Consider the following 27,289-nt stretch of genomic DNA (forward strand, 5'->3'; position numbering starts at 1 on the left):
TCAACATTGTTTTATTGCTATAACTAATCTTAGGCATTTTTATTTATTTTACAACTTGAGTATGAAAATACCGCTATGTACACATCAAAATTATTAGGCTGAATAAACAATGGTAACAACTCAATATTTACAACTGTGCTTCTTCACCTAAGATCATGAACTGTACAAATGTAACATTGAACTAATGCAATGAATGATACCTGATTAATGATCATAAATATCACTGGGTTTTAGCAGCTTTCTCAATTTTTCGATGAGCACTCCTGGCTTGTGGGCAGTTAAAAGGTGAGTTTCCATTATTACAGCAGTCTGGGAGATTGAGAAAGCACTTACTGGCACAAGTGTGACAAGCAGGTGTATAGACATAGCCTATAACAAAGCTTGCTTGTGTCACAAGCCTTGGTCCACACATGTTATGCACAGCATAACTCATCCTGCATGGGAAACAAATGGTAGAGTGTAAAGATAGACATTCTTTCCAAACTACAACATCTTTCAATTCAAATGTGATGAAACCAGTCCTATTGCAAAAACGTTGGGTAAATTCTACAAAGAAATCTAATCAACCTCAAAGTCATTATTTCCTTAGGGTGGCAAGCATATCACTATATTTATAAGATTTTAGTTGATCCACAAAAGAAAAATATAGGAATCTACCCGGCATAGCATCAGTCTTGACCAGGAAGCATGCATATAGTAGGTGGTGGCTGAACATAAAAAAGGCAAAAAAATAAAGCCAATATCCTATTTAACAGTTCTTGAAAACAAGGAATTGGAGGACTACTGGAAAAATTAGAATGAAGCAAAACACTTGACACTTTTCCAGATGATATCTCATTAGGGTAAACTTAACTCACGGAAAAATACTGTCCCTTTAATTTCTAAGGATGTCCACCTCTTTCTTCAAATTAGCTACACCTGGATATACTTCATATCTCATATTATACATAACAGTCAAACAATCTTGTCAAATCCATACATATAGCTTATGTGATAGGTAACTCTAAGTTAAATCATCATCTTGGGTGAAGAGACTTGATTAAACTAGTTAAAAGTTAACGTGGACGTACAAGCCAGAATGGTTTTATCATGAAACTCCCTTGTACTCCACAATCTGCCAATGAGCAGGGAAGGAAAGCTAACAAATCAGGCATTAAACGATGGAGAAGAATAACTCGTCGAAGAAACAATGCCAAATATGGAGAGGACTTTAAAAATGGCCTCGATCCCCAAATTAATTAAACTACAACACTAAAATATAAATATTTGTATGCTGTCGATATCTGAGTTCTCATTGATCGATGCATGATAACATATTCCTGAATTATATTAATATGATAACTATGGCCACTTCAAAAGTAAAAGGGGGGGGGGGAGGTTTACACATGGGGAAAAGATACCAGAGGTCATTCAACAACATTTCACGATATCTTAAAATAACTCATTCCTGCTGTCAATTTAATTCTGTGGTAAGGTTTTGATGATACCAATGTATAGTCATGAGGCACTGGGTACATCGGATGCACTTGACAAAACCTAGTTACCCTTCTCTCACTCCTGTCCCAAGTCTGATGCCAAACAGGTTTTTAGCACCTTGGTTGGTTAAGGGCTTTTGGCCCCCATTCAGTATTTTGATATTCATGTGAACATTTATTGAGGTTTAAATTATTAACATGAGTAAGACAGGTAATTTGTGCACACTATCTAAGATACAATGGGAAAAAATTGACCAAGAAAAGATTCGGGAGAGATGGAAAGAATACATAGACAAGAGCTATTTGTGAAGAGTTTAGTCCAGCAAGTTAAGATGAAGTGACAGAACTTTATGCCTATAAAGATAGTTTCAGGCATGCTATATTATGAGATACATAAGGGATTAATGAAAATGTAACAGGAAGAGTTTCTTTGGGCTCATTTATGAGGGTGGAATTTGGCAAAAGACAGTTGAACCACTATAAATTCCTACTCAAAAAGACAGAAAAAAGTTGGTAAATGAGAACAGCTGGACAGAAAGATTTTCAATTTAAATGCAGCTAATGTACTTAGACTCACCAAAAAAGGGATGGAGGAGATGGCCAATGATTACTTAGAGGATGAGCAGTTTGTGTTCAAAAAGGGGAGTGTGTGTGCATACCAGCAATGGGATGAGTGATAAAAATCTAGGATACAACCAGGATGTATTAGTTTAATTTATAAACCTTTGCGAGTCACTCAAAAGAGTAAATTAGTTAAAAATTAATGTATTGCAGAAGGTAGAAGTAAACTGCTGAGATAGGAGACTTATTTGGAACCAGTACAACTCTTGGAATTCACAGGTGCGAGGAGTGGATAAGCAGAGTGGAGGATTGTAAGCTGTACGCTTAAAGGAAAATGGATGGGAAGGAAACCAACCAAGGGAGCACCAGACATGGTAAGGATGAAGAGAGGGGCTAGAAGAAAATTGGATGCAGCGTATTTTACCAAAATTTCACAGCTTGGGCACCACAGAACAAGAATAAAATTCTCCTGGGAGATAATGGGTGAGAGCATAAGCAAGCACAACAGTAATGCTGAGTTGTTGAAGAGTGGCAGTAAATTTTTGATGGCCTTGAACAAACAAACACTTCACTCCAAGAGAAGAAGGGGTCCACAACAATGTCTCGGTTTCCTGGGTCCCTTCCAAATAAGAATGAGATACCAAAGGAAACAAACCATGTTAGTTGCACTTTTCAAAGGCAATATTAGGAACAAAGAACTGCAACTGGTACACAGATTTCTAAGTCCCCATCTAAATATCATATGTTGTGCATAATAGTAATGACTAGTGCATGCAGCGATAATTAGATGAAAGACAAGATACGATCATTAAAGTGAGCCTTCGGTACTTGGGAGATTAATGAAGAGGATGTAGAGGAACTGAATGGATGCCTAAATTGAGGTCATTCTCATGGAGTAGTTACTTCTTGGGCAAAAATTATCATATTGCCATTGCATAAACCAAGCATTGCAAGTTCAAATTTTAAAAATTTGGCTTATAAAGTTTTCATTGCAATACTTCGGTTTTACTTTCATTAGGACCTGGTAAACAATTAATCATATCAATGGAATCATTGCATCAACAAGTACACAACTAAACAGAGGCTGTTCCAATACTTTCATTGAAAATATTAGCAGAGAGCAGGGAAGAACTATTTTCATGCCTAAAATTATGAAATTAGTATCTTCAGTGAGTTATGCTTCAGTAAAAGGAGGTGCTTCCTTAGCACAGGACTGTATATTCAGGCTGACATAATATTTCTCCTTTGTAAACCATGTGGTATGAATTGCCGACAGACGTGATGGGCACTGAATGACTCTTATGGAGGCTTTGATAAACAATGCTAATTGATGTATAATAAACAATAAATTGCAAAAGGCAATAATACTCACCTATTAGAGAGCAACCATATTGGCCTAGATGTAACCAACAGTTGAGTACATGGCTGTTTTGGGGGTGGTAGCATTGGGCTTTGGTGACATGTCTCTTTTTGAAGGCGAGTCACTTCTCTTATCCTCTTTCATCCAGAGATTATCTTGCCTAAGGCGAGCCAACTGTGTGCAAGGCCTACCCATCCCATCTTTGTACCTTCGCTCAGCCATTGGGAAAATGACATCCAGGAGGAATGTAGCATTCTTTCTCACAAAAGATCCCTAGAACAAGACAAGTAGAAAAGATGTCAAATTATTTCTATAAAGATCCGATATATTTCACAATGAAACTTCCTCACAATTTAAAGTATTCTTGAAAAAATACAGACAGGAAAGTGGATCATCTCAATGAGGAACTTTTTAAAGAAGTAGAATCCTTATGAAGGATAATATTTTTTGCAGCTTCCTCATTTGAGAGGTGATAAGCCAGAAGCAATAAAAAATGTTGCATGAAATTTTAAATTTCTTTTCATGAGATATCCTCACATTTTTAAACTACTTGTCACTAAATTCTTTCAAATTTGAAATTCTATGGAACCAAGTTCAAGAAACCCCAACCTATATTATAGAAATCTTCATCTACTTTTATGGCCAATGTCATGATAATAAATATAGAATTAAATTTAAAATGAATCACTAGTTTGAACGAGATATCCATTACTTTCATCAACATAGTGCTTTTTAATGTCAAATTCACGTATCCAATTTAACATCTTCACAATAATGGAGTCGCATAAGGACAAAATTTTCTTAGAGATGACTTAATGAAGATTATGGATTTCAAAAGAATTCCTGTTCCTAATATTCCTGCTGATGAAAACGCATTCATATGTTCTGTGTGAAACCTTATTCCTGCCAGACATATAATTTTCTTTTAAAACACAGAAGAAATATTCAATACTAATGAGCAGTTTGGAATTGGCATGATTCAGGGGATACATTCCTCTAGAACATTCAACTGTGAGAGCCTGGCCCCACACTTTCGTGTTTATACTTCTGTTAGAATACACACCAAGAAAATATTATTTGAGATAAAAGACCATTAATATGCAAAGCATATAGATAGATAGATAGAGGTCTCTGTTTGGGTGAAATTGAGACCAAATGGTCTCTTCTTCCATTTAACCCATAGCATATAAGGATGGAAATAAATACACAGGATTACTCATGAGGCATTAACATTCCACATGCTAAGCAGAACTCAATGCCTAAAATATTTTTTATAACCAGACAATTGTATATGCATTTTTTTATCCACGCCATGTTAAAATTTAAATTGTTCAGGACAGGTCGCAGGAATCTTTTTCGAGTTCGGTGCAAACTTGGAGGAGTCGAACTCAGAGCATAAATACAGAGGAGGTGCCACTTCATTAAAATGGAAACATTATAAACATTTGTCCATTAGCAAAGGTAGGTTTTTGTAGGACATGAAGACTAACCCCAGCACGTCTAAAGCCATGCCCAAAACTGACACTAAGCAATTAATATCCTATATTACAATGGACCATTTAGCATACCTTCATTCATTATATCCTATTCATGCCTTTTTCTTTTCCACCAAGCCTCTCAAAAATTTACCCTCAAGGCTTCAAAGGGCTATTTACCACAAAAATATCATGCATGCAGAGTGATCTAGGTTTCAATGTGAAACACCAAAGCCTAATTCAAAGCTAATTATTTTATCCAATGGAAAACTATATTTTGGTCATTGAATGGGCTCTCATTCCACCACTTAAAATGTGACTCTGATCAATAAAGAACCAGGTTGAAGGCTAATTTTTCCTCATCATTTAGTTAGACGGGAGCCAGATCACTTAAACAATAATCACTTTACCACAGACTTTACCAATCTTTTCTTTTTTTTATTGCTTTATATTTCCTCTCATTAATTATATCATCATTTAGACAGACGGGAGCCAGATCACTTTACCATAATCACTTCAGCACAGACTTTACCGATTTTTTTTTATATTGCTCTATATTTCCCCTCATTATTATTATTATTTATATGTACTTGACAAAGGGTTAAATGGAAGAAGGGACCTTAAGGTCTCAATTTCACCCAAATAAAGATGTCTATCTATCTATTACTGCTTTGATGATCTTTTAAAGGGTATTCTCATAAATAAAAGATACCCTCAGGTTTAACAGAAAGAGTTTCCAGCATATGCAAGAGGTGATTCAGAACACAAGGTGTGGCTTTAGAGAATATCCATAGAGCATGGCAATAGACACTTTCCCGAGGAGGCAAGAGCGGTATGTGGTTAAAGTAACTTAGCCCATTTAAGGGGTTGAAAGCAAATGCTCCTCATTGCCATTCCATAAAATTTATCATAAATGTCAAAAGTTCAAAAACCTGAACTATCAGCACAAGCCACAACATATCTTAAGGCAATTGCAGCTAGTACCTTTTTGGCAATTGATGTTTTTTGCATATAGGTATTCTTTATTATCTAAAACCTTGTTAATACTGGGAACTTAAGCAAACATAGCAAAGGACCAAAAACTACAAATCATTAAGTATACCTTCCTAAACACATTTCTACAGATTAACTTAAGATTATAAAAATCCTAACTAGATGAAAGATTTCCACCATGTTACACCTGAAATTATGTCCTTTTAAATCCTTACTTCTTATGAAGACTTCTACTTCCTAGAATATACATTACTACCACAGTCATTCCTGTAAACACATATTGTTTCCCAAAGCTAAAAAATGGCAAAGAAATTTTTGTAATGCTATCAATCAAAGGATTCTTTTACATAAACTTAGGTGAACATCTTAATTACCTCTGCTTTCAGTTTTGAATCTCGAAGCGAAGATTCAACATGTCTCAGATGAGCTCGAGAAACACTCTCAAGTACACCATCCATTGTATGCATTAGTTCTGGAGTTGCCAATTTGATGCAGTCTTCAAGCAATGTCAGGAACAATTTTCCAAAGGCCACAGTGTTGCTAGTTAGGGTAAGCCAACATTCCCCTGAGAAAAGGAAAGCATAATATCACCAACATTTAAGAGCCATAACTAAAGCTATACCTTAGGGTAAACTGATGAAATATGCAGCAAATGAAAGTCAAACTATCTGTACTGCATTATTCCAATTGGTATCACATGATAAATATGAATCAATATCAGTAATCCTTTTTTCTTAACATTAGTCTTTTATTTATTTATTTTAAAACATTATTCAGATACAGCAGTAGCGCCAATTTACAGCAAAAAATATAACAAACATGGAAGAGGATAAAATACAATAACAGCAGAGCAATAAACAACGAGCACCGAACATGGACATGGGAAAAATTTAATTTGTTTAAAGGTTGGATAAATCTTGGATGGTGAAATTGTTGCATGATACATTAAAAGGTTCAACAGTGTGAGGGAGTGAATTTAGAAGGGAAGAGAGGCGAAATTAAGGTGAGCGCTTGGTGAGAGATATTCTAGGAGTAGGCAGAGATGGAGTAGGGAGAGGGTGCAGGTGGATCGAGTTCGTATGTTGAAGTTGAAGAGAGAGAGCAGTTCAGGGCAATCAATAGTCAAGTTTAAGGTGTTCTGGAGTAGTTTTAAGTCAGCTTTTAGTCCGCGGTTTTGGGGACTAGAAATGGATAAAGAAGACAGAACAGCATTTGAGGACATATCTCGGAAAAGTGGGACTCTGTGTTTGACTATTTTGGCAAAGAAGTGAGAGATGCAATCGAGGGATTTAAGATTAGTTGGGGATGAGTGGATCAAATTGGGGAGCAATATGATACTATAGGGAGGACAATTGTCGAGAAGTACGAACGGAGAGCTAATAATTTGTTTTATCTAGCTGGGTCTTAAAAATCCACCAACTTCTTACCTCATCCCATCCAAAACGCATGTGTATTCATTTCCGCCCCAAATATCAGCCAATGTCCACTCCTCTATCACATTCTTCAACATTCCCCTAACATTGCTCTATTTTTAGAGATACTCTTATTACACGAAGTTAGCTTTGGATGGCCAATGACACAAATACTTATCCATGGTGACTTTCAAACAATAAAAAAATCTTTCTCTCTCCACTATTGACTTCCTGATCTCCTAATGGTATCTGGATCCTTCATGCCCCCTTATGCCTCCTCTATTCCTTCCTCTTCTTCACATATCTAACAATCTACCCTTACAAATTCACTCCACCAACTTCTCCTTTGCCCTGCTTAGCTAGCACTTTTTTCTCCTTCCCCATTTCCCTTTCAATCCCCATAACTGCATCTCTAATAACTCCAACTTCAGTCCTGGCTTACTTTCTCAAAGATCAAGCTTCAAAATCAACCATGCTTCATATCAACTTTCTTATCTTTATGACATTATGTATTCAACAGTCTCTGATATTTATTGATAGTTATGTCAATCAAAAGGCTACCTTCAATTATCTATTCATGATGATTATGCTGTCCAGTAACTTCAGGAAGAGTTGGGCTCATGCATGCAACTACAGTGAAACCTCCATTAACAAGCACTTTGCATAATGAGTAATTCACGTAACAAGCAAAAATATATTTTGCTCAAAAATGAATCACTTAATCGGTGAGTTTATGCATAACGAGCGACAAGGAGAGAATTCCTAGAATGGTTGCATGCCTGCTACTTCAGTTTATGTTCCGAACTCATTACACTAACATCTTAGCGCCAATATAGTCACATATTTTTCCAAACTTGTGTTCAGACATATTATTTGTGATTGTTTTGTACAAATTTTAATAATATTTCATGCATAGTTTTAAAATGACCCAAAGAAATATCCATAAGAAGACAGCCATAAGAGAATTTAAAAAAACTGTGGAAATGAAAAGAAAAAATTATTGAAAAGTGGAGTCAGGGTGTGAGGCGTGGCTGATCTAGCACGCATATACAATTGGTCGACATTAATAATTTGCATCTTCTTCAAGAACAAGGACTAGAACAAGGAGATACATGCTTCAAAGAGAGTGAAAGGAACATCTTAAGAACAGCAATTAATTCTCAACAATATTGAAAGGTTGCGTCCCATATGAATTAACAAAAAGCAATTGCAATGCAACACCATTAACGAGAATATCATTTGTAAAAACACAAAAGTGATTTTTGTCAACCTCATTAAGAAGATGCCACGATCATCTAGAGCCTTAGAAGTTCCAAGAAACTGCTAGAGATGCCACGACATTAACTTTTAATGGGGTCATCTGCTTAATGTGCATATCAGTGGAACAATTTCAGAGTGTAAAAATCATTTGCTTTGGACAAGGAATGATTTTTAAACCAACTTTTTAAGAACTAAACCAACATTCTTAGCATTGTGAGGCATGATGAAGAAGCAAGCTTCAACTCAAATGCAGCAGAGAACGTCATCAGTAACTTCAAGAAGCTCATGGATTCTAAGGATTATCCGCTGGAACAGGTATTTAATTGTGACAAGACAGGTATCTACTGGAAGATGCTGAAGCAAACCTATACTTGTAAACATAACTGTAGAGGAGAATGCATTGCCCAGCCATAATCTAATGAAAGGCCATCTCATCTTATTCTGCTATTTTGTGCCAAGTGGCAATTTGAAAATTAAACCCCGGCTTGTTTATCATTCAGAAATTCCACGGGCCTTCAAAAAATGTAAAGTCCCAAACAAATAGGCTAAATATGATGTGGAGGTCATGGTAAACTGTTGCAAAATTTTGAAGTTTCAGCAAAAAAAAAATATCTCTAGACAGCTTTCTGCTAAAAAACAATCGCAAATGTATCATAAATAATAACTAATAATTTTGATTATTTTTTGTTTTTACACAAATCAAGTGCGTAATCCCAATGGCTTCATTCTGCAATGGAAGAAATGATAAAGCCAATCCACGATCTTAAAAAATGTATATGAAATTTTAATTGAATAAACCTTGAACATAATTTATTTTTTCAGCATGTAACGTATAATTGTATTTTAAGTCAATTTATATGCAAAAAATTGATTTACTAAATAAGTGTTTCCCTTGAGGAGAATAATAGCAGAACAAATAATGCTCATTGTCCAAGGTTCCACTGTGATTCAAATCTGGCTTTCAGTATCTACTACGCATGCCAAGCTTCAATAGCTTTGAAAGAATAGATTTTTTTGTCATAGAATACTAAAATGGGTTAACATAATTCAATTTGTATTATTCTGCACCAATATATTAAAGTTTATTATGGACACAAAAATTATTATGCAAATTAACACAATTTCCATTCCTGAAATCGAGATTTGAACTGTAATTAAATTTTTTACATGTGATAATAATTGGTATCAAATCAAACATGTTTTACCTGAGATATGAGCTTGCAGGGGCTTATCAAGGCCAATAGCTGAGCAATCCTGAAGAAATCTTGTTAGCCCTGCTCGACTTTGTAAATTCATAGGTCTCCACCGGTCTTCTCCCGCACGCAGCTTCACAGACTCGGCAAGTTTTTCCTTAGCTTCGGCAAGGGACCTAGAGAGTGGTGCACGAAGTAACCCATCCACTTGATAGCGGACATCCAACCCCAGTTCACTGAGCTGCAAAAGAATGCAAAGAAACAAACGCTTTAAGCTATGCATTATAACACATCTTTCCACACCTTTACTTTTACCCACATGAAAATCAACTGCCAAAGGATGCATTACATATGGGAGTTGGCTGATAAAGCAGAAGGTTATCATATCAAATGGTGACATTTTGCAACCTTTGACATAGCCCTCAGTCCAAGAAATGTAAAATAATATTAGCTACAATATATTTACTCGAGAGCATCAATCATCCACGGTAATCGAGGGGAAGATACCAATATATAATTAAAAAGAATGGTTAATCAGATATTAATGAATACCTGAGTATTATGACCTTCAGTTAAGCAGAAAATTCATATAACTACTTGTCACTTATTCAATGCTTTCTTCATAATTTCATCAATAGAATTGTTCATTCAATTTATCATTCCAAAAAAATTAACATATTTAAAAATACTACTAGTGCATTACTTGCAGTTACTATACCATGAGAGATGCCATTTAGGCTTTAATGTCATACCTAAACATTTAATCTACTAAAAAAAAAGCACTCGAAATCTTCTGTCACCATCACGTAGAAGTATTATAAAGCAATTAAATAATATCTTGAAAGACAATTTTGTGATAGTCTCATGCATGATCACAGTACAATCAGTTGTGACTACCTGTTCACACTCAGCTCTGACAGCAGACACACACTCTGCCAGTGTTGATATGGATGTTTGAGGCATGAACACTTGCTTCACCAGATGAGAAGCAAATTGATTCAGTTCACCTCCAACCCAGACGACAAAAGCTGCAGGAGAAGAAAAAGAGTAATCAGTGACAGATGATGCCATAATAGAACCTTTCACATGTGATTCACATTACTTCTTCGAAGAGAAACACTTAGATTTACAGTCATATTTATTTTAATGGGATCTTGTCCCTCAAAATTAATTAGCAACAATTTAAAAACTTGTAGCATAAGCATAAAGTGTAACTTGCTTATTATTTTTTCATTATAATGCACCATACTTTTAAAAATCATAACGATTAAAGCAGGAGATTTCCTGTACCTTCAAATGATCACTGCTAACAACAAATTTCACAAAAGAAACAAGGGGGAAAGGGTTTCTGGGATTATGAGGTAAGTCTTAAATAAGAATTTTAAATAGTAACTCATTTTCTACACCAAAAAATGGAAAAAGAACAAATATTTGATCACAACCATTTGGTTAGTCAGTTTGTGAGATATATGGAGTGAATAACACAGTTTCTGGTGTAACTTGGTGAAATCCAAGTGTCTTCTTTCATCATATATGCAGTGGTATAAAATTCAATTGAATTAAATGACCATATTTACCAGCCCATAAGATACACTTTTTTCACTCCAAAATGCACTCTAAAATCAGCCTGCATTTTATGGGACAGGGGTGTAATAGTATCACTTTGACCAATACGCACAATCCAATTCATCAGAAAAATATTTACTATCAAGTACATTACACTGCATCAGGCAGAAATAATGGTTTCTTCAATGACAGATTTCGATAAAATCACTGTTTTGAGGGAGTAATAACCAATAGTTTTCATATTTTGTTGAAAATACTTCCTAAAAATATTCCCAGGTTAATCATAAATTTTTACAAGGTAGTACATTTAGTTTCATCTCAAATGTGGTGCTACCACAAAACTTAATAGTAGTTCAGCTGATGGGGATATCACTCCTCTGCTAATAAATGCATACATTCCATCTCTCCCAATAAACTTGCGAGTCTACAGTCATTCAGTTTTAACTAGTGCAGTAGTGTCATCAAGACAAAGAAAATGGTTGCTTTCAATACAAAATTTGATAATATCAAAATAGTACCAGAAACTAAGCATTGTATAAAAAGTTAAAATGATAATAACCTCATGGGAGTATAGGAGAGAAGATTGTCATACACAGCATTGCATTTTAACTTAAAAGTCATGAATTACCCTACAGATCGTGGAAAGAAGGCAGCTGAAAGGTATTTTGACCCTCAAACGACGAATTTCTTGGATTCTATGATGAACAAACGTTGACATAAGCATAGCTGCTAATTTTTCAATGTAACAATTCAATTTTATTTATATTTAATGTTAACAGCAAAATGCTTTGATCCTTTTCAGTCTGATCCAACTAGTAGAATAGAGAGTGATGACTGAACAAATAGTATACCTTCTTCGATTTTAAACCCATAATTCAGTGCCTTTATCAGATGCAATTCTATCGATTCCTTTGGGCACAGCTGATTTTCACATCAGATTTTGAACTCCACAGCAGAGTTGTAATTGCACTGACCCATTTATCTTTATACCTGTAAACACTAACCTGATGTGCAGGCTGGAGAGGAAGGAAAGGCACGCATGAACTCCCTTGCCATGTCTGCCAGATTAGAGAAAAAGACACTTGATAAACTATGAACGTAAAGGGCCGTTGAACCTTCTCTCTTCACCCTTCGTAATTGTGCTCGTAGAAGACTGCTGCACAACAAAAGTAGGAGCTCACAAGCCTGAAAAACATAATTACAATAAATCAAGGATCAATCCATTTGCTGGTTTTATATTGTGTTCAGGGGATGATATTATTGCGATTTAAAATATTCCCTGCAAAATTGAATAATTGTAGTTCCACTTACACCAAAATAGTAATGTTTCCCAGCATTAAAACTGTTGCAAAACCTAAAGACCCAACATCAAACACTATTGGGACTAAATTGCAGCAACCAAACATTCAAAGGCTGATTATAGTTTCTCCATTGAGATGAAGATGGGGGAGTATCATTGGGATAAGTAGAGGGTTGGCAAAAGGATCAACAAATTTCTTGTGTCCCATTTATTGGTTGCATTAAGTCTGTTTCTAGATCAAGGATAAAGATAATACTGTCTTGTTGTCACCACAGATATTAATTTGGCATAATCACCTCCAAGCCTTCAAGATAAATGGCAGACTATTACCTGTCCTGAACTGACTATTGACATTTTTTTTATTAGTAAAACATAATGAACACTCAAAATGAGCACATTTAATACTTAGGAATTGATATATTATAAAACCTTGGGGGGACTGCTCCATGAATGGCAAAATAAAATTGACTTAGGGGGTAACTTGAGATACCACATTACCAAATCAAATTATTGAGGGCCCGTTGAATAGTCAAATTACAGGTTTTCACACATCTAATTTGCATATTTTTGCACTTCTTGCAAAGAACATGGTAAATTCGGAGTTCTATCAGTTTCAGCGGGGAGTGCCCACCCTGATGTAAATACAATTAAAAAGATAGCACATTGGGTTTGCTACATACTATCCACATTTTCAGATAACCACAGAAGGCCTTGGAACATATCTTCTCTTAAGTATTTTATTTCCAATATTTTTTTCACAAAAAAGATTAATTACAAAGTTAAATATTAGCTTCATCAAAAAACTATGCTTTCCCTTTTTTAAAATGTTTTTTTACTAAAGATATTAACATCCTCAATAACAGCCCATGTTAAACACTCTCTTATGAAGGAAGAACTATGAGAAGACTAGGGTGAAGATATGAAGCAGCATTAGAAATTTGCAGTTGATAAATCTCTCTTTAGAGATGCTTTGGTAAAATTGTTAGAATATTTGGGGTCATCCATTCTAAAGGCAGAAATTTATTAAATGCAACCAAAGACAAAGGAGAAAATACTTGAGTGGAAACATTTATTTTATGCATAATGATTGCTTTTCGAGGCATATTCAATAAATAATGAAATTTGAGTTATTTGGAAAGATTTTATTTATTCATCTATATCAATGTTATCCCCTTCGACTCAGAGGTATTTAGATACATTTATGCCAGTGCTTTTCCCAATCCTCTGAACACTTCTGGAATTCATTCTAGGGCATAACTTTTAGCTCTCTCAGCAATGCGTTTTTAACCTGCTCTATGATTGTGAAACAATGGCCCTTTAAGGTCCTCTGAACTATTTAGAAAACGAAAAAGTCACACGGGGCCATGTCTGGTGGATATGTAGGCTAGGACATCATTATAGCGCTGCTATTGACCAAAAATTCATGGACAAAAAGCAGTGAGCAGCCATTTATTGTTTCACCACAAATATGGGTATTTTTCTGTGCTATTGTCTCATGCAAATGTTGTTGAACTTATAAGCAGTACTCATTATTGATCGTTTAACCTTGTGGCAAGAACGTATGACACACTATGCCCTATACCATTCGAAACTACAAAATTCCCATTTCTTTTTTAACATACCTCATTCAGACTCTACACAGTCAACTCTTGTGAATGCATTTTCAAAGGGATCTGAAATTCTGAGCATACTAAACAGTCAAACATTCAAACTATGGTTGGCCTTATATAGCAAGTACCAATTGTACTGTGGGTAGCATAACTTAAAATGGATAGGTAGTACCTGACGAAGTGACATATTATTGCTCATTCCGTAGCTTGTTGGCGATAAAATATGCCAAACCTTTTCAACAAGAACTGTTCATCAAAATTATGAAATACACGTATGAATTGCTGGGGCCATAGTATTTCAGGGGTGGAGAGTTAAGTGTCCATTTAAAAAATTACATTTTTTTCAGTCAGATTTTGCTTCTGATAAACATATTTTATCCCTACTTGATTTTAAAGCCCTTGTCTGCCTTCTAATAACACTAAATACTTGTGCTCATTCTATTACGATCACAAGGCCACAAAAATTTTAAATGAAACACCACAATGAATGCATATTGTAGCTATGCCATGAAAAGTGCAACAGGGTATTTGTATTGCCTTCTACTAAACCGACCTTCGGATTGATTACTGTGTTTATGGTTTTTTATATTCTTGTATATCAGCAAGGTAAACCAATTTTTCAGCACACTCTTTCCTTGATATCATTTGACATGTCCACATTAAAGGAGTTTGCAATTTTCCACAAACTTTCCCACTTGACTTAAGTCTGTGGAAAATTACAGACTACTTTAATATGGACATCACATAATTCCATGAAGTGAAGCCAGAAAGCTTGAAGTACAACATTTGAATTGATTAATATGATTAAGTATCTTCTTCCAAAGGTTTTTAAGGTATTGTGCCTCTGAATTTACCACACTTGCATTGACAAAAATTTAATTTTGACCTTTTATTAAAATTGCAAAACATAATCATTAAAATAGGTCAGGACCAGGACCTACCTGAAGGAAAAGACATGCCAACCAGGTTAATGTTCTACTAAGGAATGATCCATCGAGCACATTGTATATATGTGTGGTATCTAAGCTTACTCGACGTAATTTATCTGTGAAGTTACAGGAATAACTGCATCAGTAATAATTTTTCATATGACAGAAAAGGCTGAATTGTATTTTGCTCCACCATCTTTGAGATCTAACCATTTCCCAAGTTTGTGAAAAGCTATCGCCCAAAGCATAAAAAAAATTTCTTTTACATTGATTTCCAAAACATGCTATTTAAAATTTTCATCGACATTCCTATTCATGTGTTCTTGAAGAATGACAAGTTTGAAGCTTAAACTTAAAGGAAAATTGCCATAAGATAGCCTGGTATTTTACCATAAGTGAAAATTATAATATTACACCACATATTCCAGTCTAAACACAGCCCTTTACATGAATGCAGTAGGGCAATGTTGTATTGCAGTATTTTACTTTAGAGTACTAATTAGAAACACATTACGTCTTCACCTTTTACTAATTATCTTTTTTAATAAAAGGGAATTTAAATTGAATTTAAATTAGCAGTAGTAAACATGATAAAGACCAAAAGAGAGCTCAATGCAAGTAACCAAGTGACCCACTGGGTTACCTGAGAGGATCTTCCCAGAAGGTTGAGCAATCGAACTGCCCTTCTGGCAGCTCTCAGTCCTCCCTGAAGTGATTTATCTGGTGAAACCTCCAACTCTCTGGTCAGTGCCTCAGTCAATGCTCTGCCCCTTGCTTCCACTTTGCGCCTGAAAATAAACATATAAATTTTGAGTTCCATTTCCAACACAACCAAACAAGAAATAAAAATAGGCTTCAAGTTGGAAATTAACGTTTAGCCACCTTTCTTGCCCAGAATTTCTTCTACGATGCTTTTTCTAAGTAAAACTCATTGTGGTAAACACACAATGCAATTGTTTTCACTTCAACATTCGGTTTAGTGTGAAGGCAGAGGACATTGTGATGGTACTGTCTACATCTCAAACTGCACATCCCTACTTTGTGAGGAGGAACCAAAGTTGACACAGGATAAACATATAAAAACTAAGATAAGAGTTCTTCAATTTTTCCACTCCCAAGGAAAAAATTCCCATTTATTTCTAACATTCAATGACTTTTACACAACTGTATGACTGCTAACTACTTAATCACTACTCTGTTTGAACACCATTGGAACACAAAAAATTGAAACCAAAAGCCCTCTAAATGTTAAAATTGATACAATTACCATGAAATTCCAAATAATGATGGATGTAATGGCAAAATGTGGTTCAAAAGAGTGTAATTTGCATTTAAAATTAGTGACTTTTCACAGAGGAATTCCAAAATTCAACTGAAGTTCACAGCATCTTGTTTGTTTTAAATGCAACTACTGCCGATGAAATATTCAGCACTATTAGAAAAATGTATTGAAATATCCTAGAAAACCAAGTAAAAGACTCACTTGATATCCTGCACAACTGGATCATCTTCACCACTCCGAGACTGGAAATATTCTCTTGCTCGTACAAGCAGTGCATAGGCATCTTCAAAGTGACGCTGAGCAATGGAAACATCGAGGTCCTCTGCCACCTCGGTCACCCATTCCGGGAGTTCCTCTACCTCATCGTCCTTGCTGTGGCTTTCATCATCCTCATCATCATCAACAGGATCCCCAAACGCTAAATAAAAAAATGCCATTTTATTAGCTTGCTCGGGAGTAAATCTTCTATCAGACTGTCGTAGAAAGACTTTCACATTATATACTGAAAATACAAGAATACAGTACACTCTCGATTATCTATGGTATTATCTATTGCCAATACTTCAAAATTTTAATAAATTAAAACGGTACATTTGGTTAAATGCTTTGAAACTTCAACAAAAATACAACTTTGAAATATCTCGGCTTTCTTAAAAGCTTTAAATTTCACAAAATCAAAATTTGTCAATATTGTTTAATGTTATAATTTAAACATTTTTCAAATATTTGTACTAAACCCCATTATCGTTTTCCTTGCATTCCTCATTAGCCCTGAGAAATCCATATTCTCCTTGAAGGCTAGAAAATATGTACAAGGACAGAGTTTTGCTATGAAACAAATAATTCATTAACAATCTATAATGAAGGATCTCAAGTTTTCCCGGTGTATGGCATTCAAGAAGTTCTCTCGAGTTTCCCACCGGGTCCGGTTGCAGTACACCGACGTTTCGATGGCTGACTCTGCCATTGTCTTCAGAGTGAAGTGAAGACGATGGCAGAGTCAGCCATCGAAACGTCGGTGTACTGCAACCGGACCCGGTGAGAAACCCGAGAGAACTTCTTGAATATATAATGCATTACTTCAATTGGTATATCATTTGAAAATTATGAATCAGCACATTAGCGGTCCTTTATCAATATTTGTCCATCACCAGTCATTTTTTTTCCTGGGTATGCCATTGGTTTAGCTTCCTGAGGAAAATACTCTTTGCAACTCACTTTGTAAAAGTTCGGTTCTCATGAAACTATTATTCCACCTTTATTTAATGGCTGAAAAATGTATTTTTCATTGCTAAATTGCATGGAATTAATAACAAGGACTGAAAAAAGGAGAGTTTCAGTAGTTATGTGTTTATATCACAGCCACATTTTCCACATATTTTGGTTATCCATGCTTCATTATGCATCCATTAGCATGGATAATGGAGACCTTTCTGCATTTGCTTCTTTTCAGAAATTAAAATGGCTTAATCTTGATAGACAACTCACAACTCGACATTTATTTAAGAGCAAAAAACATAGTTACTGTACTCAAGTATCAATAGTTCAGAAATAAAAAAGTTAGTTCCAACAGAGAAGTCTATGAAATTAAAACAGCCATTTAATAAACAATAGTAGTTTAATTATCACACAAAATAAATTAATCTGTACAAATGAATCAATAGTGTTACTTTAATTTAAATAGAAATCAACAAAATATTTTGTGCAAAGTGAAATTTGTAAAAGGAGTTTCCCTTTTGATAATTAGAATGCCAAAATTCTTTAAAACAGTAAAATCCCTTATTTTCACTTTCTAAGGACCTCAGAAAAAAGTAAAATTCAAATAGCAGGGAAAGGACAATCTTTACTATTGAAAATGTTCTTTTCTCCCCTCACCTTTCCATTGTCAAGCAGGATAATATACACGATAATAAGAAAGAATTTGAAAAAGGTTCATTTGGTTAACGATTTATCGTTTGAATAACCTCTCCCCAATCCTGAAAGCATCCCTTTCCTTCACAGAAATACCTAACTACCCTTCCCCCCTTCTCACCGTGAACCCACGAATCACCTTTCATGACTACTCTCTTCTCTCACCCACCCCTTCCCCACAAGAATGGTATATAAATGAACCGTAACTTGACTAATTTGCACTTGATGATGCCTAAGCATTGAAACTGGTGGTAGGAAAATAAAGATCAGAGGAAAAATACATTGTGTTCTTCATTTAATGGACGATAATATGTATAAGAAATGAAAAAATAATAACTTTGTGTTTAAATTATAAAGCTATGCCGGAAACCATAAATTCCATAATATGTATGTAATTGAGGAAAGCTTAACGCATTAGAAAGTGTGCTAACTCACCATTCGACTGGTGCAAACAGTAGCCCAAATTCAAAATTTTTTGAAGAGAATTGAATTATTTTTCATTCAGATAAGTTTTCATGCAATAAAGCAAGCGTCAATGAATTTCAATAATTAGGAGCCCATAACTGTTATATCTGAATGATCCCATTTGTCAGTTCTTGTTTTTCTAGTGCAATATTCCATATATTTATGAGCAATCCTCATAAATAAATATCTGAATATTTTGGGCAATTTCTCATGAATGTATAATTAACAATTTGAATTCTAAGTGTTGGCAGGTGAGTATTTACAATTATTTAATGCCCAATTTAAATTAAAATTTAAGATAATATGCCCACTACATCATTCATGCATCAATAAAATAAATAGTATACCAGAGCTGTTCAATAAAGAGTGACCGCACCTATTTTTGTCCCATCAATGTGAAGTGTGTTCCTTATCCTCCCTATAGTCGAGACCAAACTACCCAAGTGACATTTTCCAGTTTCTCAACGTGAAGAAAGACCTTCATGGAAAAGCAGTTTTCATTACCAGAAGCAGGAATAGGCAAACTGAAAATCTTTCAAATTGCCTGAGCTACCACTGGCACAACACTGGAGTCTTATCAATGAAACTTGTACCAGATAAAGATAAAAATTACACACACACCTGTAGCCAACAAAGAACATAAAACTGTAGTTTTTCACAATGAATTTTGTGGATAATAAAATTTTATATCACTCCTTATCCCCTTTAATTCCTTGAATTTGCACACTAAATTAAATTTTTGCATTGTAAGTCTGGCATGCCCCTACCTATACACAATTTACAAATTCCAAGAAACTGCAGGAGATGCCGCAATGTAACTTTTGACAGTCATCCCCTAATATGCATTACAAGGCAACAATATCAGAGTGTAAAAATCATTTGCCTAAACCGGGATTTGAACTAGACATGTAGGGATCTGGGTTCGAATCCCTGTCAAGGCAAATGATTTTTACACTCAGAAATTGTTGCAACACAATTTAAAAGTTTGAATTTCCCTCTTATGGTGATATTGGAAAACTTTCAAAGGTTCATACGGTTTTTAGATTCCACTGATGATGCCCGAGGTGGTCTCGTTGGAGAGCTGGTACTGACTACTGCCGATTCTCTCTTCTGCTGTTCCTGGGCTAGCCTGGCCTTTTTTGCCTTTTCAAATGACTCCAACCATTCTTTCTACAATGCCAAGAAAAATACCCGGATAAAAGCAATTCAAAGTGTCTAGCATTGCAACTAAAGCTTCCATATGTCCCTAAGCACACAACAATTGATTTGGCACAAGTGACTCATTCAATTTTTAAAAGTTTTGTCAAGTATGTGAACAAAATGTAAAAAAAAGATTTAAAATAAAATTTGAAAATCAATGGTTTTGTACCCACTGCTAGATGTACATTGAAAATGCTGACATTTCATTTTACCATAAATTGTGTCATCGCTTTGAATATGGCATTATTAAGTACAAATTAGAACAGATTTAATATCACAACACTACTACCCAGCAATTCATTTACACATGATCAGAAGGTTGGAATGCCAAAGAAAATTATTAGCAGTGTATCAATTTCAACCTGAATCCTTTGCAAATGAAGACTTTAACAAAAAACAGTCAATGAGAAAACTGTGTATGGATGCACTGATTTATGTCCATATTGAGTCTGTAAAATTACAATCTCATTTAAAATGGACATCATACAATTCTACAAAATGAAGCATGAAATTGCCAAGTATATTTGAACAGGTATAATTTTTCCTCATACATTTGTCTTTTTGTGGGTGGAAACTTGATAGTACTCATTCAAGAATTGATTTAATATCAAGCATTTTCCAGAGCCAAATGATTTTGGACCATAACTATCATCTCTTTATGCCATATAAACTTAAATTATTCTCTTGGTATTCAGCAGTAGTGTATACCATCATAGTGTTAACCAAGCAAATACATAAATTTCATGAAAGATTCACCAGATCTGTCAAAATCGTCATGAGAAGAAAGTTTTTGATGGATATCAGAAAAATATTGAAGGGGCCTCCTCTAATTTCTAAAGAGCATTGGTCAGACTAAGGGATTTATTAAGTTCACTCAGGAGCCTTCAAGTTTAGTGACAAGGGAATTCTTGGTCATTTGCACTACCAAGAGAATCAGAATAATGATTTCCTGTGATATGTCTTCATGATTCTCCAGGCAACAAAAACTTAAAGCCATTGTGAGCCAAAAGTGATTATCAATTGCCAGGGTGCGATCTTCTGAGACAATATTTTTTTACCAAACTCAAAACAACGAGGTCTGTAACAAAAATTCCTGAACTTTATTTATTACAAAAAAAATACTTCACTAAATAATTATTGACCAGTGTTCCCTTCAAAGTAGTCTCATCCCCAACGTATACACTTATCACAACAGTGTTTTCAGCACTTGAAAGTCCTGGAACACTTCTTCCGGAATGCTCATTCGTTGAATTTTTCCCTACCTCTGGAATGACAGCAAACCTTTTTCCTTTGAACAGGGTTTTTAGTTAGGCAAAAAGGATCTAGTCACATGGGATCAGGTCTGGTGAGTATGATGGGTGAAAACCAAGCAGTCTTGTTTTTGGCTAAAACTTCACGAGTTCTCAGAGACAAATGAGCCAGCACGTAGTCACAGTGAAAAGAACCACTCGCCACTCCTCCAAAGTTCAAGATGTCTTCACCTGATACTCTCTCTTAGGCATTTCATAACCCCATGGTATTACCCCCATGTTGACTGTCGGGCCTTAAGCTAGGTATTCGTGATGCACAACTCCCTTTGCATTGGAAAAAACAGTCAACATCACCTTGACATTCGAGCAAACCTGCTGAGCTTTTTCGAATTGGGGGAATGTTTTTACCAATCGATTGCAAACATTGCACTTTTGATTTGATGACATATCCATTAAGCCATGACCCGCCTGTTATGATCCTGGACAAGAAGATTCCATCCTCTTCAGCACGACCAAACAGTCCGGACAGATTTGAGTATTGTTCTTTCTGGTCCTCTTATCATCAGGTGAGGTACAAATTTGGTGGTGACTCAAGATGCATCCTTAATTTTTCAGTCAGGATTTAATAGCATTAACCAATGAAGAGGCCACACTCTTCGGCAAGCTCCCTAACAATCAAATGTCCATTTGCATGAATGATGTCATTCACTTTCTTGATGTGGGGGTCATCAGTCGACGTTGATGGACTTCCAGAATGCTCATTATCTACCACCAATTGCCACCCCTTTTTGCAACGGATAAATCACTCACAACACACGATAAGTTTTATAACATCCTCATCACAAGCCTTGGTAATCAACTCAAAAGTTCCCAAAAAGGGTTGGCAGAGTTTCACAGAACAGTGCTGCTCCTTTAAAGAGCTCATTTCCGCGAATCTCTGATTTTTTTGCCGCACTCCACAAACACCCCTTCACATAAACAGCTATACCTAATCGACAAAACAAGATATCAAAAAAGTGGTTGAAGGCGGATATTCAAGAAGTTATCACTGTCACAATGCCTCCAAGCGGATGAAAAAATAACCAACAGGAGATGCGCTTGTACTAGCAAGTAACAGAATTCATACTAGAAAAAGGTATTAGATTTTGCTCGGACGCAAATTTTTCATTTTACATTAAGTTAATCGATGGCGATGATTCATCATCCTTCTTGCCGTGCGGTTGCATAAGTGCAAAAATTGACTACTTATCAAGCATGAACATTCAATTGATGGCTTCACTCCATCTCTATTGAAGCTGCACCTCTCCTCTTTCACAATGTGGGAGTCCAAATGGATTTAAAAAAGGTGATAGAAGTGAGGCGAAAGCCAAGGTGTGGATGGAAGCACCTATTTATTTAGAGCTCAATTTATAAACTACATTGGAACTCAACCTAAGTGGCCACTGCTGGCTCCAAGGAGGTGACCTTTTCCTTCGTAAAAAAGAATAATATGCTTGAGTAACTGTACTTATTCATTGTTTATATTTCTGAAGAGAATAACGTTTAAATATTGCCACATAGCATAATTGGTTTCTGTACAATTTTCCAACCAATATTCTGATTTCAAATTCATTCCCATTCTTTTATCCACTACAATTAGTCAGATTATACATGGTAATGGTATAACATATTGCTGGTATGAAACCTTGTCAGCATTTCCACCATATAAGTAAATTATTTACTTCTCAGATAAACAGTATTCTATAATTGGGGAATGTTATGTTTGCCTGCAATCCAAAGAAGTTTCCAAAACTTTTTGAGCCTTTCAAATGTGAAGAAAATGTCCTCCATCTAGCAAGAGCCTACATGTATAGTTACCAGAATTGTCTCAAAACAAGGATGGCAACATATTTATACCTGATTTAAAAAGAGCAGAAGAAAGGATTTAAAGATGTAATTAATAATGAAATGGGGGATTTGTTAGTCCAGGGGGTGGAGCATTGGACAACTGACCGGAGGGCCCCGGTTTGAATCCGGGTGATGCCTTGAAGCACCCTCAGCTTCACCCAAGCTGTGTGATTTGTCAGGCATCAGAGCTTCCTGGGAAACTACAAGCAGCATAGGGAAAGGATCTGGTCCCCCCTAACACTGATGTGTGAATTTCACTAATCTGCTCAGCTAAAACTAGGCAGCTATCCCCTAAATTTGAATCAATAATCTAAAATTGTTCACACAATTTCTTGGCAGGATTCAAATGGTCACTATACGACTGGGATCCTGGTTGACTACTTATGGATTGTTAATGGTTTTCCCAGGGCTGGCCATCAGATCTATCCTGCCTGTTAATACAAGCTTAGGGTAAAATTCTACCTTGTAATCTTTCATAATAATAATATAAATAAACACACCGGTAAAAAATCTATCAACATAAGTCAGTTTACCAGTAACAATGTGATACAAGCCACATTAATTCATTATTTGAATGATAAAAACAAGCTGAAGGTGAGCATATTACACAATGAGATCAATCAATTTTTGATTTCTCTCCACTGTATATGAAAATGCTGAGGCAGACCTACCTTACGGCATGTCTTATTAATGAACTGCATATAAATTAAGACACAACAAATTCAATGACAAGTTAGAAATGCAAGTGAGAAGACACATATTCACCACAAGATGTATAGTGCACCATACTCATCCCTTCATTGGCTTTGTAGAACATTGTAATGAAAGTCAATGTTGGCCGTTGAATTTGAGGTTTTCACTTCTCAACAGCATGCTTATAAGTACCACCAGAACAAGAGCGATTTGAGCACCATTCTTCATTTCATTTTTAGGACATTACCAATGGATCTCATCCTTTGTCAGATTGCTCCTCAAATCTTGCTTTGCCATAAAAAACTGCACATCCCAGATATAACTGAAGAGTTCTCATTCACAAATTTTACTGGACTTGCACACTGTGATTAGCATAAAGATAATTCTTGATAAAACATCATCTTCAACAAATTCCACCATAACTACTACAATAACCAACCTCATGGTTGGTTCTGACAGCAGAGTTTAGAAATCACCTCTAACTAAGCCCCACAGTGTGTGATATTTGTTTGTTTAGGGTAGCAGTAACCTTCGGCTACCCTCAAAGGTTCTTGCACATGGAAAATCACATGGCTCTAGAAGGGTTTCCCCAAATGCATCAGCTTTGTTTTGAAAAATCTCTGGTCAGTAGACAAATACTCCACTAGGCAACACTTCCTTTTTTGTATATTTTAAAATAATGCATAAAATTATATAAATGAAAGACTTTACCTTGCTCTGGACAGTATTACACTGAAATAATCTTGTATCCGGGAACACAAGCAACTTGAAGGCATACCTAACACTGGCAAAGTCTTTCACGTTGACAACAGCCAAGCTACTGAGTTCATGCATTGCTTGGAACTTATACCGAACTGGACCACGCCTGTAGGGGAAATAATATAATGTAAACAGAAGAATTTAATCAAGGAGAGTAGTTCAAAATAGGAGGAAAGACACAACATGACAAACTCACATTGCCCAGACATTTTGAACTAAATGGCTTCGTATTTTCAATAAGTAAACAAATTCAAAAACAATATACTGTAAAATAAATTGAAAGGGAATTCCTGGTTAAAATATGAAAATCATTTTCATTCTGATACTAGAAAATGGACATCCAGACAGGACCAATTTTTAAAAACAGATCGAGCAGACACATCAGTGAGATCAATTATCGCAAAATATGTAAAATGCATAGCACTAAGACTATGACATCCATTTAGAGCAATGAAGAAGAATTGCAAAACTGCATTACATGAAACGCTTGCTGGTATTTAAATTATCATTGCATTAAATAATACTAATATAGGACAGCCATAAATATCCTGAATGGGCATAGGAGACCTCAACTATAAATCTCTTCACACAAAGAGCATGGGATGCAAAAATAGTGGGATCAATGTCAATCAATCAAAAGTGGGAGAGAACAATAAAAGTAAAATTTCTAAATAAAAACAACTGAAATCACAAATTCCCTGGAGCAAAAATACATGCCAAATCAGTACAGAATAGGAACAGTGCTACCCTGATTCCCACTATAAAAACTTGGTGGAAGTTGGGAATCTTCCAAGTAATCTTGAAAGTTTTCCTCCAACCTACTTTGGATGATACTTCAATGATACATAGATACTTCAATCTTCTCTTCTGGCATCTCCACATCATGAGGACGAAACTTTGAACTCCAGCTTCTTAAGACTCCTAGAATGCCTGAATACTTAAGGGTCCTAGATAGGACCCTTTTATTTGTACTTAAGACTTAGATGGCCCACAAATGCCAATAAATAGTGTAATGCACTTCAACCATTATATCAACAACATTTTTGGGGATCAGTGCGACTGACTACTACTGTTTTTTGATCCAAGAAGTGTATGGAGCATGGCATTGCTGATTTCCTCCAAGGAAATAACCTGATGACTCTTGGTTTGCATCCAAAATCAATGAACATATAATCATAAATGTGATTTATCCCAGCCAACAACTTGGGTGTGGCAGTCAAGACAGTTCAAAATAGGGCTTTCCAATACACTACGCATTTATCACAACACAAATAAGAAATGGTTGGATATTCTTAAGCGAGAATTACCATGAGGTGTTTTGAGGATTACATCATAATGTCAAAGTTGATCTTAGATGGCCTGATATTCTACACTATGGGAACATCAGTTGAATAAGCAATTCGAGAGAGCAATTAAATTGATGATAACGAGAATTCCTACAGTAACAAGGGAAGCAAATTATCTAGACACACATGATAATACGGAAACTATTCGAAATTATTTGAGAAATCCTTTCTTCAACTCCTTCCCATTTATATCTTATCCAGATTGTCTTTGTATGTTCAAGTATTTTACACCAACCTATTTGGAACCCAGGTGGCCAGCATCAAACCATCTGAGAGTAAGTATCCGTGTACCCTTTGTAAAGCTGTATTTTCACATGGATCCAGTTCTAAAAGATCTCCGTCATGCACAAGTTGGCGTCCAGGAGTTTCTAAAAGGCTCTAAATGACAAGAGAGTTGATGGGACACAAATTAGATATACTCTTTAAATTCTTATACACCATCAATGTTGATTTCATGGCATGAAAATGATCCATTAATTAATTATTCACTAACCACACATCCTTCTACTTTTTCAAGAATAGAAGCTAGTTTTTGACGCTCTTCGTCCTCTTTACGTTCTTTGTCTTGCTTCTTTTTGTCTTGCTGGTGGTCGTGTTTTGGGCCTTTGTCCCCAAGAAGGGACATATCTTTAATAGAACTAAATAACGACCTCTGTTCTGCAAGCATATGTGACAGTTGATACATTTCACTTTCAAGATCTACGTTTAGCTAAGGAGACATATCATAGTTAGCTCTGATAAGCAGAATATAATTTATTTTTCAAACAAGTGTCACAATTAAGTACCTATTTAATTAAAATTCCCGTAAATTAAAAAGACTTAGCCTAGAAAGAAACTTGAGAAGGATACGAGATATCTCCTTCGCCGTTTCGATGAACTGCATATAATTTTGGTAAACATTTTTCTTAAGAAGAACGTTGGTTTCTTCGGAAAGAGCCTGTATCTTTTGCCGTTGCTGTTGTAGCTCTTGTCCACCCACACAGCGCTGTGACAAATCCTTAACATCTATGGAAAACAAGATAAAAAGTTGATTGTACTAGAATTATAACTCCACATATAAGATATACGATAACATGGAAACACCAAAGATTATAAAGTTACTGGCGTACATTTTTCCGGGTTAAAATCCGGAGAACCAATTTTCTTCCCCGAAGAATCGGCCATCTTTGTTTACGCCGATGACAATTGACTCATGCTAAAGCGATAGATAAAGGTGGGCGGAAACCAGCGGAAATGGGTTAATCTCTTAGAAGGGTCCCATGGCACGATATCAGACCCGGCTGCAACAGCCTTATAACTGTTAAAGAGGAGAGCGATGAGAATACTTAACCGCTGTGTCGTCGAGGTTGTTCGTTGGTTCAT

General features: G+C 35.6%; 1 protein-coding gene across 1 annotated transcript; it reads right to left on the bottom strand.

Moving 5' to 3' along the window:
• Position 1: 1 nt before the first annotated feature.
• Positions 2 to 27,091, bottom strand: Exo84 (exocyst 84). Its single transcript, XM_071595291.1, has 14 exons — positions 27,037 to 27,091; positions 26,777 to 26,932; positions 26,421 to 26,626; positions 26,163 to 26,305; positions 24,534 to 24,687; positions 19,827 to 19,962; positions 16,618 to 16,834; positions 15,778 to 15,922; positions 12,300 to 12,480; positions 10,627 to 10,757; positions 9,742 to 9,970; positions 6,239 to 6,429; positions 3,409 to 3,669; positions 2 to 434 (listed from the first exon to the last, which is right to left on the bottom strand). Exons 1-13 carry the CDS (start codon positions 27,089 to 27,091, stop codon positions 3,433 to 3,435), a joined length of 2,181 nt encoding a protein of 726 aa, XP_071451392.1. The 3' UTR covers positions 2 to 434; positions 3,409 to 3,432.
• Positions 27,092 to 27,289: the final 198 nt, after the last annotated feature.

This window comes from Hetaerina americana, unplaced genomic scaffold (assembly GCF_022747635.1).
Source record: "Hetaerina americana unplaced genomic scaffold, ioHetAmer1.1.p SCAF_7, whole genome shotgun sequence".
NCBI classification, from domain to species: Eukaryota; Metazoa; Arthropoda; class Insecta; order Odonata; family Calopterygidae; genus Hetaerina; species Hetaerina americana.